Genomic DNA, 14,812 nt, shown 5'->3' with positions numbered 1-14,812 from the left:
CACCGGGATTATGAAATGTAAAGAAAGGGAAAAATGCGTCTGGTCAATTAACGATGCCGAGGCAGAACACGATTAAAACGGAGACTCATCAACCGGACGGAAGGGAGGAAGATGGGCGATGCGGTCGTGTGGATCAGGGTGGCGTGAGGGGTGGTGGTAAGGATGTCGAGGGATTTTCCATGTTTTTTTTTTTTTTTTGCACGCTCGGAGAAAATATTCCCCGGCACAGACACACCACTATGTTGCAATAACATCGACGTCGCAAATTAAGTGCCGGGATTAAAAGCGGAGAAAAAAGTGCGCGGGGCAAAGATGACTGTAATATTGTATACGCGTTTAATAACGATGCGGACGAAGGGATCGGTGTGCGTTGGTGGCATGACGGGGAGGAAAGAAACAAAAACTACCGGGGTTTTTAAATTTTTTTTATTTTTATTTTATTTTTTATTTATTTATTCTGCCGGGAAAATCTGTATACATTAAGTGGCACCGGGTCGGCGGTGGAAGGACATTTTTTTCTTCGTTTATTTTCTTAATTATCGGGTTAAGACGGGGATCACTGTCTCATTTTTTCCTCCCATCAATGAGCACGTACAACACTGTGCATAATTCACCGTTAGGTCACGTGCCCGCCCGTATACTTTTGCATGTATATAAATATAATGTCTACGCTGCACCCGAATCCAACGAGCCTCGAAACTTAAGTATGCGTACACGCCTAAACCAAAATTAAGTGGGGCCATTCGCTTTTTACTGCGTCTTCTTATAATATTATAATCACCGAGTAGATAATTACAAAAAACAAAAACCGACAATAAACGAATAAACTCTCTGAACAAAGACTATGGGTCTATTATCTTGAAATTTTTATATAGTAACAAACCATACGCGTTTTGTCAATTTGATGAACAAAATGTCTAGTCAATAATATTTAATAGTAATACAATTTCTATTTGCATTTCATAATATAATAATATGATTCATTTTAAATGTTTTACTATTGTGAACGATTATGTAAGACAACGAAGAAAATTAGTCATTTGATAATATGACACCACTGTAATCACATGGAAGAAAAACTATTTTAAAGATTTAAAGCTTTGTTTGAATTAGGTGTATGACACGGTTAATTATAATAGTTTACCAAATTATATAATGTTTGTTTTAACGGGACGACGAGATATTATGTGGTCTTACATAGTCATGTATAAATATTATGGTTTTATCTTATTTTCGCATACATTTTAGAGTAACTTGCTAGCAAATGTATAATATGCTATTAGAAGTATAATTTTTTTTAGATTTTTAATCATCTTTTAAAGTTATTTTCTCAAACTTCATGTTTATTTAAAAATATTATCTTATTTTGACTCATATGATACTATTCATGTATAAAATACTATTTCTTAATTATTTTTATCCATCGTATTGTAAGTACATACTAATTACCATGTTTTGTATACCGGGTCACTGAATTGAAGATGTTGTTTTACGAATTGGATGTTCTAGTTTGGGGTTTTCATAATGAGTGGACATATTATGAACGTTATCCAGAAGTTGTAGGTAAATATTTTTAAATATTAAACTATAAATATTGTATGAAATTATTGTTTGACAAAAATCGTAATGAAGAATACTTATATTAACAATATATTTTAATTTCTACATGTAATAATCGTATCTTATAGAAAAAAAAATAATAGATTACCTGTAGTAATTATACATTTTAACTTTGTCTGAAGGAATAAATAATAATAGCAAGATAGATGATATTATAAAATGTAAAAGTAAAAATACTTTTAAAATTTTTATGAACAATTATAATTGATTAAAATTCGATAAAATTGTATTCTTTTCTTTATTGATGAATATCGTTTGTACCGAGTAATTTTAATTTTTAAACAAATGTTTGTAGTTTATTCGATCAATATTTATACACATTATAAAAATTTTCAAATTTTTAGTTTTTTTTTTTTCTATAAATGATGATAACAATTATTTACTGTTGAAAAATGAATAAAAATTCAATACAATTGATTCCACATAATTTAATCTTATATTTCTACAAAAAAATTTTAAATTAATAAGCACAATTAAATTTGATGAGCAATTAAAGTTTAAATTTTTACATTCATCAAAGTCACATTAATATGCAATTTGTTAAATAAACTTGTTATCTACTTAATAGTTCTTTAAGACGTTATTACTTCTATTTATCATGTCAAATAAAATGTTCTTTGGGATTATTTTATATTAATTTATTTTTATTTGAAGTTATGGCAAAACAATATCATGCAAACATATTTTTAGAAGATAAATCAATTCTATAAATACTTAAACTTAATCATATTATACTATTATACTTCTATCAACAAGGGTAAAATTTAAATCATCAAAGAATGCTAAAGTATTGATTTTTTTATTAATATTTATTTTTAATTAAAACTATTAATTAAAATGTTAGGAGTTCTAACTTAGGTCACTTGATAACTCTTTAATTAAGATTGTATAAGAACGAATGTATAAAACTATAATAAATATACGAGTATACAGTATTCAACATAGATGACTAAGCAAAAAACTATAACTATTTATTATAATATTGAACGAAATATCTAAAACTATTCTACTGTTAAGGAAAATGCCAATGTATGTAAATGGAAATAATAGTTGTATTTACTACCTATAGTATAATATTTTATATTAATATACATTATATATTATACATCATCGTATGACGTATATGTCTTAATTAATACACTAACTGTAGATATAATATCAATATCATTCTTACCAACACACTAAATATAATAAAAATTATTTATGTTACTACAATACCAACTAAAAACATTATAATATATCCATTAATTAAAAAGTTGGATATTTAGACATTTTATTAAATTAAGTAATGCTACATTTAATTATTATTTTTAAATTTTTAAATAATCAAGACTAAAAATTAATAATAACCTACTCCCATAAAAAATATGTGAATGGATAAAAATTCTTGAAAATTTAATACAAGATATTTTTTCTCGTAAGCATTGTAGTTCATACTGAAACCATAAAATCAAAAAAATGTAAGAAAATATTTATTTTTTTGTAGACATTTTAACTTTTAAGTTCAAAATTATTTATTTAAACAATAATTATTTTGATATTATTTAAAAACATTATTTGTGGGAACTTAAATTTTTTCTTCTAATAATATTAATTAAAAATTATTCACTGGGTAGGTACTGGGTAGGGATCTTATACTAACATTTAGTATAAGATCCTAAACAATTTTTTCTTAGATCTATATAAAATTATTTAAAATATATAGGCACAATTTGTAATTATGTGAATAAAAATGTATGTTAAAATATTTATAAAATTTGTTAAAGACATTTGAAGAACTTTAATTTTGAACAAAATTACATATTTTAACGATAAATGGAGATGTTCATACATTAATATTTTGTTATTTAAAAAAAAAAAAAACAATATTCGTGTGGACTAAAAATGTTAACGTATATTATATAATATTACTATGAATTTTATTTTTTTGATTTATTTTAAGATATTGTCTATTGATATTATGAACCTATTGTTACTATTTTATTGTAATCACAGAAAGATGTTATTAAATGGCATAAATATATATTATTAAACTAATTAATACCTACTAATAATATACTAAATATATTATTTTTGAAAACATTATATTAACCTATGATATTACTAAAAGTAAAATACATGAATTTATTAGTTATATCAAAAAACACATCATGAAATATACTTAGTGATATAGGCTGTCACTGACAGAATGTCTCCGCTCAGAAATGTTTTTTGTATATAACGATATAATATCATCGAATTCAAATTTAACAATCCTATAACAACAACGTACTCAGTCCTAATAAATTACAGCAGAGTAATATCCTCATTTTTTTTTTATTGAATCTATATTTTGATATATTCTAAAAATTGTTTAAAATTATTTTTCATTAATTATTCATGTTGAATAGAATAATTATCTTAAAATTAATGTACTACAATCTTTTTGTAAAAAAAAAATACGACTAAAAATATTTTTCTTGCAATTTTAGAATACTATTATAAAGGTTTTATGTGGTGTATATGCATTAGGACCAAACTGTTTATGTTGAATTTGGAAATGGGAATAGAAGTGTGCATGTGGGTCGAATGAAAAGTCATAATCTATTTGCTGAATGCATATTCCGAGGGGATCACTTAAGATAAAGAGTTTCGCTAAATAATAATATAATAATAATATATATCTTCGGTTTTATATGGTGGTCCTTTGAAGTGGACCTTTCGGTCAACCGAATTCGATTACACTTTAGATGAGGAGTCTCTATAGACGTATGCGAGTAATGTAATCGCCGCTACTGTTGAGTAAAATCGGGACGGCTAATTAGATGGTCCATTAATCACATCACCCAAGCAGTAGGTAACTTTATTAAAAGCTCTACCGGTGTACATAATAATAATAATAATAATATGATTTCTCGGAGACCTTTGATTTAAAATCGAACTACGTATATGTACTTATAAAAAGAGATGTTATAATTTTATTGCGGTGGATGACTTATGTTGATTATTTGATCAGTTTAAAAGACAAACATTGAAACATTTACGTTATTTTAGTGGAAAAGCTCTTTTGATCTTAAGTGATTAATGGAAACCTTTAACCGGATATTGAATCCACGGGGTTATAAATAAAGTAGTTTAAAATTATGAGGAGGTACAGCTTGTATATAGAAATACACTAAGTATTAAATGGTAACTCGTCGGAAAAGTTAATTTAAGAGTCAATGACGATATTGCATTTAACGAGTTGAGTAGATATTAGCCACAGTCCCATTTCACCGTATTTCAAACCAAACTTGAAGAGCAAAACATATTATATTAATTACATATTTTTTTATTTTTCGATATGAATGAAAATTTCAGAACAATATTTAATATTGATGTATTACATAATGGATTGGTGGAACGACATACCACATACGAATAACAACACAAATATTTATATGAATATCCTCGATAAATTTTTTTTAATAGTTTTCTTATTATAATATTATGATTCAATTCGATAACATACGTGGCCACTGGTGAACAGTAAAAAACTTAAACACGTATACAATTAATTTGATATAGTATTAGACAATAAAATAAAAAAACAAAAAATAAATTTGTCTATAATGCTAATTAGTGGGTATTTTAATTATTATACTTGTTGAATAGAAACATTTCAAAAAACTGATTTTAATTTTCTCGATAGTAAGTTGTTGGTAAAATTAATAATATCCGTAAATAGTTTATGATTAAATTTTATATCACAATTAGTTTTTTAAATTTTATTATTAACTATTAATTTTTGATTTATTATCATAATAGCTGTGAATTTATTGCACTAAAAAAATAGAAAATATGCACGCACAAATAAGCTCAAAAATATGACCTAAAAATAAAGTTAAAAATTCCAAAATATGACAAACCAAGAAAAATAAACTAAATAAAAATAATTAACTTAACGTATAAGTAGTTTGAATTAGTGCATCATGGATCATAAAAGGTTACTACTAACTAGTCTAAAAAGTCTTAGTTAGAATAATATATTTACTAGGTAACGCGGATTACCAGCACCTCCACTTATTTATGATTATTGATATTTAGTTAAAACATATAAATAACTTGATGTTCTTATCTATTAAGACAAACAGTTTATTAAATATAAAATGGTAGTCAATACACTATCACTTATATTATCCTTTCTTACATCTAATGAGATTTCCAAAATATGTTGACTTACTTTAAGCTATTTATAAGCTTTGATATTTTTAAATAAAAAAAAATAATATATTTTATATGTACGTTGATAAAATTGTAATGATATTATGAATATCATCATTTCAATTGTGTTAATCATAATACACTTATTATAAATATTTAAACCCTGTATTAAATACAATATCTAAAAGTATGCATAATATCAAAATATATGACTGTCAATAACACATCTTTGTACCCCATTATAACAATCAAAATTATACTTATTAATAGTAATAACATTTATACTTATTTTTAATCAAATGTCATTACTATATCTAATACACTAATATTACCTTTATAACAATATATTCTTACCTATGAACTTTTCACTATTATACAAAAATACCGATTATACTATTAAACTATTATTCAAAATGAGCATATCACATTATACCATATTTTGTACTAATGTAATCTGTTAAATAACATATTTTTTACCTATGATAATAAACAATAATAATTTCTAATGGTACAACAAGTATCAAAGGTCAATACTATAAGTAGAGCCCCATTTTGAGAATTTTCAAGCGAGTCTGCTTCCATCAGCTGAGTCGGATCTCAGCAGCAGAGTCTGCTTCCATCAGCCAGCGAGTTCAGCGAAACTCTACACCGCCTTACTTATTGAGCACAAGCTTATTCAATTTAAGTATTATCATTGACCTTTTCTTTCTTGTTGTAAAGTTACAAATTAATATCCAGAACCAAATCATAACTGTTTAAACTTCATTTCAAAATATCTCTTTCAATACCGAAGTACTCGTCTAGATATCATCAATCATCTTGTTCACGACGATTGCCAGGTAAGAAACTATATTAATATATAATTATTCATCCAGATTGAACATATCATTATTGAGTAAGACATCGCAGGCTCAGGTGTAACATATAAAGAGTGTAAAGTAAATAATATTTATAAATCTATATCCACGATCCCGACTAATCGTAATAATATAAAGGCTTAAATTCATAGTAAAAGTAAAGTTAGGATTGTAGCTACTCCTAGCCTTATCGATTATTATTCGTTTAAAGCACTCAACCATAATATCCAGGTTAATATATTATTATAAGGTAAAGTTTCATCAATAGCAACGCGTAAGCTTATTTTTGATTCATTTCAAAATCATTTAATGTCCAGTCAAAAAACTAAAATGTATTACAATGTTTCTCATCAACTTTTTTTCACAAAAAAACAAACATTTAAAAATAAAATAAAAGCAATTTATTTTTGTAGACATCTCACATCTTAAGTTTTAATTGTGTGAACAATTGGAATAAATAAAAATAATACATTTCTGTTGTACTTTAAAAAATTTGTTTAAGAGACTTGAAACATTTTACTAATATGCATATGATGTAATTATTACGATATCATAATCAAAATATGTTAGTAAATTTTAAACTATTTAAACTAGTATTGACTTATAAATTAATAAGTAATATTGTATGGAATAATATTATAATTACTATTATATGATCTATACGTTTTTTTTTTGGCAAAAACTAATTCAACTTACTCTTATTACTATTATAAAAATAAATTACTAATAGTATTATAAATATATAATACTATAATAATATATACCTAATATCATTAGAACTATAATGGTCTCTGCTCATAGAATCATTTTTTGTACAGAACAATATATAGTTTAGTTTAAACTTAACATATCCATTACGATTAAAATTACTGTAATGAATCAAAAATAAGCTCGTACGTTGCTATTAATGAGACTTTACCTTATAATAATATATTAACCTAGATTTTACGGTCAAGTACTTTCAACGAATAATAATTGATGAAGTTAGGAGTAGCTACTATCCTAACTTCATTATTATAATAAATTTAAGCCTATATGTTATTACGATTAATCGGGATTGTGAATACAGATTTATAAATATTATTTATTTCACACCTTTAGATACTACACCAGAGTCTGCATTGTCTTACTCGATAATGATCTTGTTACCCTGGATATATAGTCGTATATTAATATATTCTTTTACCCGATACTTCGCTGTAGATGATATGACAAATAGAATCTGAACGTATACCTTGGTATTCAGGAAGATGTTTAAATAAAATCAAAGCAGTAATGATTCGGTTTTGAACAGTAATTTACTACTTCATAGCAAAATAAAAAGGTCGATGACGAAGTTAAATTAAATAAGTTTTATTGCTTTTAGAATAAGACGGTGTATAAGTTGCACTGAACTAGCTGTATAGCTGTATGAAAGAAGCAGACTATGTTGCTGAGATCCGACTCAGTTGATGGAAGCAGACTGGATTGAAAATGAAAAAGGGGGCACTATTTATAGTATTGACCTTTTGATTTGTTGTTCCATAATAAATTATTATCATATATTTTTATGAAGTAATTTGTGAAATATAAACATGTTATTTGATACAGATATAAATAATAAATATGTATATGACAATTATTAAGTGGTGTTAAGTTTTATATAATTTTAAAGTTTAAAGATACAAATAGTTGTTAGTTTTTAATATGTTGGTCTTTGAGATATAATTAATAATGGGCTAGGTATGTAGAATAATGTCATGGATTTTGACTATGGATGAAACTATTGTTAATAAATACATTTGTTTATTAAACATTAGTATTATAATAGTTGATAATATTATGATGATATTAGATTATGAAGCTGAGTGGTGTAATAATGTGAATATCATTACATGACCTATATATTTATAATGAACTAAATAATGAAGGATACTCAAAACTAAAACTTAATATACAGAATATATATGGAAATGCGGTTAAAATAAAACCAGCTGTTTGCTATTTTTCTAATAAATATATTAAATTACTATGTTAAGTATTATGATTGTTCACCACCAGAAGATCATTTTAGATAACTTATAAAAACAATCGTGCTTTATTTAGTATAATATCATTTATACTTTTTACGGGTCATCATATAATATATATATGTGTCTAGTAATTATTTTTTAAAGTAAATTCAATACAAATTTATATAATATATTAATTAAATAAAACCCAAATAAATGTAGATTATTATATTTATTTTATAATTTTCAGTACACAATTAGATAATTGCACGAAATAATTTTTAATTGATAATAATTTAAATTTATTTAGTTACAGTTAATTAAAAATAATCTTTGTAACTTCTTTTATCAAATTGTTTTTATGAAATCCTTCCACTTTTTTAACTGTTTTATATTAATATATGTAGTATTTATTCTATATCTACCTCTTCTACTTTAACAATATTTTCATTTGAATTAAGTTCTCATTTTTAAATTGTGTTATACCTAAAATACCTTCAGTAATTTATTGGAAAACAAAAATGGTAAGAATAAAAATGATGCATATTTTTATTAATTAATTTAATAACTTAGTATATTAGCAATGTGCATTTAAACTTAATATAATTTGTATAAAATATTATTTAATTTAAATCTAAAAAAAATATGCATATAAATTAAAAATATATTTATTTTACAATCATATTGTGTAGTATTATTGTATATTCTGTGTGGAGCATTTTATTGATTTTGCAATAGTGTGTTTTTTCTATCTGTCGTATTTTTGCTTTTCAATTTTGGGGGTGATTTCTGATTAAGAATTGTATCTAGTTGAAATTTTAGGAGTCAAAGTAAAAAATAATTAGTACTTCTTTTATTCATCAGGAAAAAAAAATAAGGAAAAACAGTAATTTATACGCTAGACCAGTTTTTAACAAAATTGAATTCTATATTTTGTTTTAATTCAAAAACAAAAACATTGTAAAAACTTGTTGTTTTAACCAAGTGTTACTACTATTGTTCTCTATACATATTATGGTTTTATTTTGACACTTTTGAACTACAATTATAGACATTGTAAATAATTAAACATTTCAATTAATTATTCTTATTCTGATGATTAAATATGTATTAAAAGGTAAAAGTTCTTGAATGCATGATTTTTAAAAGATGTTCATTTACTAATTAAAAAATATTGAAAGTTTAAAGAAACAATATTTTTAATTATGCATTTAAAGTTAACTTTTGATAAAATTTATCAACATTATAAAAATATAAAAATTATTTTAAAGCTAAAAATGTTTAAAGGCATTTTATTTTTTCATTTGTTTAGTTAAAATTTTATTACGCTATTCTTCATTTCAACTAAAAAAAAATACAAATTACAAATTTATGAATTTTAATTTTTTGAATTTTGTAGAAATAGTTTATAAAACTTTAATTTTTTTCGTCAAGATTTATACAATTAAATATAGTTTTCTTTATTAGTACTTTTAATACTGAATCTAAAAAATCTAAAACATATACAAACACAATTATTATTTATAGATGTTAACAAATGTATGTTTTTAACGATGAATTATTTTATTTTATTATAATTAAAAAAAGATATTCATGGGACTTAAAATGTTTAGGTATTTTATGAAATTTACCATACACAATGCAATTTTCAAAATATGTTTATTAATTTTATGACCTATTCGAACTATTATACGGCTTTCGCGGTAAGGAAATTAGTTATTGAAATGAAAAATAACGATTCGATTTAGTTGTTTTGTTCTGAATTTGAAAATGTTATTTACAGGGACTTAAATTTTTACATAAATTACCTCTTATATTTTAAAATAATATTAAATTACAATTTAAAATTATTTCAAAAAGGTATAAGTAATTTAGAATAATGTATTATATAAATGTATACTATTATAATAATTAATAATATAAAATTGTGATGTTTTGACAAGAAATAATTAAATCTACTATTTGATTATGCATTATAGTTTATTAATTTATCTATAACCAATGGTATTAATAAATAAATTATTTATCATTGAAGTTAAATTGACCTACTCAATAACGATTACATTGATATAGACTTTACATCAGAACGGTAATCTGATGCTGATTTTTTTTATATTATTTCATATAATGACCATATTATTCATACAAATACTTCTTTAACATTTATGCAAATTCTATTAATCATTACAGAAAATGAGTTTTGATTAAATTTTAATTAGATTCATACAACACTTATAATATTGTTATTTTAATAATAAAATAATAATGTATAACTGTTCAAGTCTTAATAATATATTTACAATTATATTCAATTTTTTTTTTTTATTATTGTATACCTTCAGAGTTATATAATCAATAATAATTTTCGTTTAATAATAAATAACGTATAACCACGTACAATACTAAAAATATCCAATCAGCCATTATGCCGATTGGATGATTCTTTATGATACGAATTAGTGCATTACACTACCATATTTAATTCAACATCATATTTTATTTTATGTAATTATTTATTTGTATTTGGGGACTATTTTTTGTTAATAATACAACGTAACAAAGTTGTCAATGGTTTGTTTCAGTCCATTAAGTTAACTAGTTTAGTGATTTTGGCTGCTATAACCACAGATATTGTGTTCAGTGCCCCAACACCCTCAGACACAAATACTGAGACAAATTCTGAATGCAATTTGATAACACAACTCATAGATAGCAAATACCCACTGACTGACCCAATAGTGTTGCCTGATGGCAGTGTCAAATACCGCATAGCTATTATCAGTGACTTGGATGGCAACTCGGTGAGCCCAAACATGGCTTTAACGTGGATCAGTTACTTCAAAAAGGGGTATTTGACTTATAATTCAGCCACCAAAAATGTCTTGATTGAATGGGATTCCACGAATAACGGTCATCAATTCAAATCGAATTTGGCAACGAGTGGACGAGGCTTAGAGCTATCAGAATTGGTTACCTATAATGGTAATTTAATAACACTCGACGACAAAACTGGTTTGGTTTATATAATCGATGACAATGCTTTGATACCTTGGGTATTGGTTGTTAATGGCAATGGACGAAAAACAAAAGGTAATTATGCATATATTATATATTATATTATAATTAAAATTTCTGTATAGACACACAAGTACTGTAATAATAAAAAAATTATAAAATATATTATATTTTATTTTAAAATTAAAATAATATTAAGATAAAACAAGTTTTTCAATACATTTCGTGCATTTTATTCACATTAAAAAACATCGAATTGCATTTTATTTTTTGTAGGTTGTATCACATTAAATTTAATGCATTAAAAAAAAAGTTTTTAATGTATTAATATAAATAAACTTTTTTTATTTGTTTGAATATATTTAAAACCAAAAAACTAAATTAAAAAATTGCTATACTTAGGTTTATTGGACATAGTTTTTTTTTACTTACATAACAAACAGCTTTTAAATTTAAAAAAAAATAAAGAGAGAAGAACTCTCTAATTGCGCGTTTTATCAATAAATTCAATTTGATATTGTTTAATATTTCGACAATACTGTAGTAATGAAGAACGAATGGGCTACAGTCAAGGACTCGAAACTCTACGTGGGCTCGCATGGAAAAGAAATGGTGTCATCCGATGGACTGACAGTCACCGATCGTGGATTAATGTGGGTGAAGATCATCGACAAGGCTGGTGGTGTACAGCACTTAAACTGGACGGAAAACTTCGTCAAAGTCCGGGCGGCTATCGATATACACTTCCCAGGGTACATGACTCACGAGGCAGTTGTTTGGAGTGACATCCATCAACGCTGGTTCTTTTTGCCAAGAAAGGCTTCTATAGATCCATTCGACCAGTCGACTGATGAACAAAAGGCAACAAACGTACTGTTGTCCGCCACACCGGCTTTTGATGACATTAAGGTAAAGGCAATAACATACAATTGTACTACAATTTTCAAAATTACGATATAAGTCGCATATATTATTAATTATTACCTATTTTTTTTCAATATAGAAACTATAAATTAAATAATTACGTGATATACATTTTAACTTTGAGTAAAAATGTAAGTTCACTTATTTAAAACATGTAATAATACTTGGATTACCAAAAGTAGATACATTCATACGTTTTAATTTTGAAGTATGCAATTATTATCATTTTATACATTTTATTAATATATAGAACTATATATTGTAAAATATATATACAAGGGGGGGGATGAACAATTTCGGGCGGAATCGATGTGTAGATATTATAAATAATAAAGAGCGGAATTAATTATAGCTGGCGGAATCGATACAAAGTCAACGATATTTAACGAAAATTAAAAATTAAAAAAATATATAATATTTTAAAAATTATAATATTAGGACAAATAATAATATATATTTGATATAATATATTCATCAATTGGAGTTTCACCACTATTATATTTATTAATTAAACTTAGTAACAAATCAATTTTTTTTTTGTTATAATTTTGACATTTTAGGGTTTATTTATACTTTTTAATTTATTATATATTTTTATTTGAATTTTTATTAAGTTTTCTGAAAACATTAAGATATTTGGATGAGTTATATAAAAGTTAGAATTAAAATGAGAATGAAATAACTTGTATGTATTCGTGGTTTACGTTGGCTTTGTTGAAGTGTCAGCTCATATTTCGGTTGGACATTGAGCTTCTTTACTTATATATATATACATTAAATAATCTACAAATCGTGTCACTCTTTCGTCGCTAAACTTTTATGTCATTAAATAATTTTAAAATATTCAGATACACTTTCTGAGCTTAAAAATAGTACACCGTAACATTGAAGAACGCAGTTTACATTATGCCTTTCTATCATACCTAAAGACGCAGCTTTACAAGCAAAATTGTCATTTGGACGCAATTTATGTACATCTAATAAACTAAAATTTAATCATAGTTCATACTTTGAAATTTGACCTTTTTAAAACGTTTGAGCTAGTCAAAAATGAAACAATTTCATAGTGAAATTTCTCCGAAAGCCAATTTAATCAATTTAAAAATCTCAGTAGCATTTTTAAACAAAATTAAATACACACGCGCAAGTTCGTGGTATTATTCATCGTTAAAACAAAAACTATCTAATTTGCAGCCTGCACAGTCAATGACTGGTTTGAGATAATGACTTTATTTTTGTATAATAATATTACCGATAACATAAAAAGTTCTTCTTTAAGAATCTTGGTATCATCTTATACACACTTTGTAGGTATACCAACCAGCTATACACTATTCTTTTAGAGCGATACTTTATCATATTTTATTCTTCTATTTTGTGTTTATAGGTGGTACGCATTGGCCAACTGGTACATAACCACGGTTACGCAAGTTTTAAATTTATTCCTGGAACTAATCACAGCGTGATTGCCGCCATCAGTACACTAGAAGAAGGCGACACCACAGCCACATTTATAACCGTGTTCACCATCGATGGACAGATTATTTTCCCGGAAACCAAAGTTTCTGATCTTAAATTTGAAGGATTCGAATTTATATAAATTTATTTTTATATAATATTAATCAATTACATTTGTTTTTGAAATATACAATTTATATGAATACACAATTACATTGTACATAATATTATAGATACCTAAAAATATTTAATATCTGCTGTAAAAATTTCATAGTAAAGTAGTCGTATTGTACTACCTTATTTATGTTGTATTTTTATATCAGGGGATTGATATAATTATATGATAGGAAATCTACGAATACGCTTAGTCTTTATTTAAATGTGTTTCATTATCAGTGCAGATTTTATTATAATATAAAGGTAGCGAGACTATCAAAGTACCAAATATCAAAATATTAAATTTAAATAATATAACTGGCAAGTTTACTTCACTAATTAATGCTACGCTATACAGTATATACTATAAATAGGCTATTCTATAATATTATTCACGTATTAGTTTAAATAAAAACTAAGCATTTTAATTATTTAAGAATGAAACAGGGTAACAGTATCATATTTTCAACAATGAAAAATAGCAATAGGTAACAACTCTACTGTGCATTAAGCGTTGAGTGTATCTTAACATTAAGTTACTGAAATATATTAATTTTAAATTTTAAGATATATAATTAAAATTTCAAGTACCCACAGTCATTAGATTTT

The 14,812-nt window shown here is 25.0% G+C and overlaps 1 protein-coding gene across 1 annotated transcript; it reads left to right on the top strand.

The window, feature by feature from the left end:
* The first annotated feature begins 9,046 nt into the window (after positions 1-9,046).
* On the top strand, positions 9,047-14,257 carry LOC113556652 (soluble calcium-activated nucleotidase 1-like). The gene is made up of 4 exons (XM_026961737.1): positions 9,047-9,174; positions 11,233-11,740; positions 12,210-12,574; positions 13,977-14,257. Exons 1-4 carry the CDS (start codon positions 9,172-9,174, stop codon positions 14,187-14,189), a joined length of 1,089 nt encoding a protein of 362 aa, XP_026817538.1. The 5' UTR covers positions 9,047-9,171; the 3' UTR covers positions 14,190-14,257.
* The last annotated feature ends 555 nt before the right edge of the window (positions 14,258-14,812 follow it).

This window comes from Rhopalosiphum maidis, chromosome 1, assembly GCF_003676215.2.
Source record: "Rhopalosiphum maidis isolate BTI-1 chromosome 1, ASM367621v3, whole genome shotgun sequence".
Lineage (NCBI taxonomy): Eukaryota > Metazoa > Arthropoda > Insecta > Hemiptera > Aphididae > Rhopalosiphum > Rhopalosiphum maidis.
Note: the sequence above shows the minus strand (reverse complement) of the source record. Positions and strands in the feature narration are given on the sequence as shown.

Coding starts and splice junctions, on each gene's coding strand:
- LOC113556652 (XM_026961737.1), top strand. Junction 11,741..12,209: donor CAATGGACGAAAAACAAAAG/GTAATTATGCAT, acceptor ACAATACTGTAG/TAATGAAGAACGAATGGGCT. Junction 12,575..13,976: donor CGGCTTTTGATGACATTAAG/GTAAAGGCAATA, acceptor TTGTGTTTATAG/GTGGTACGCATTGGCCAACT.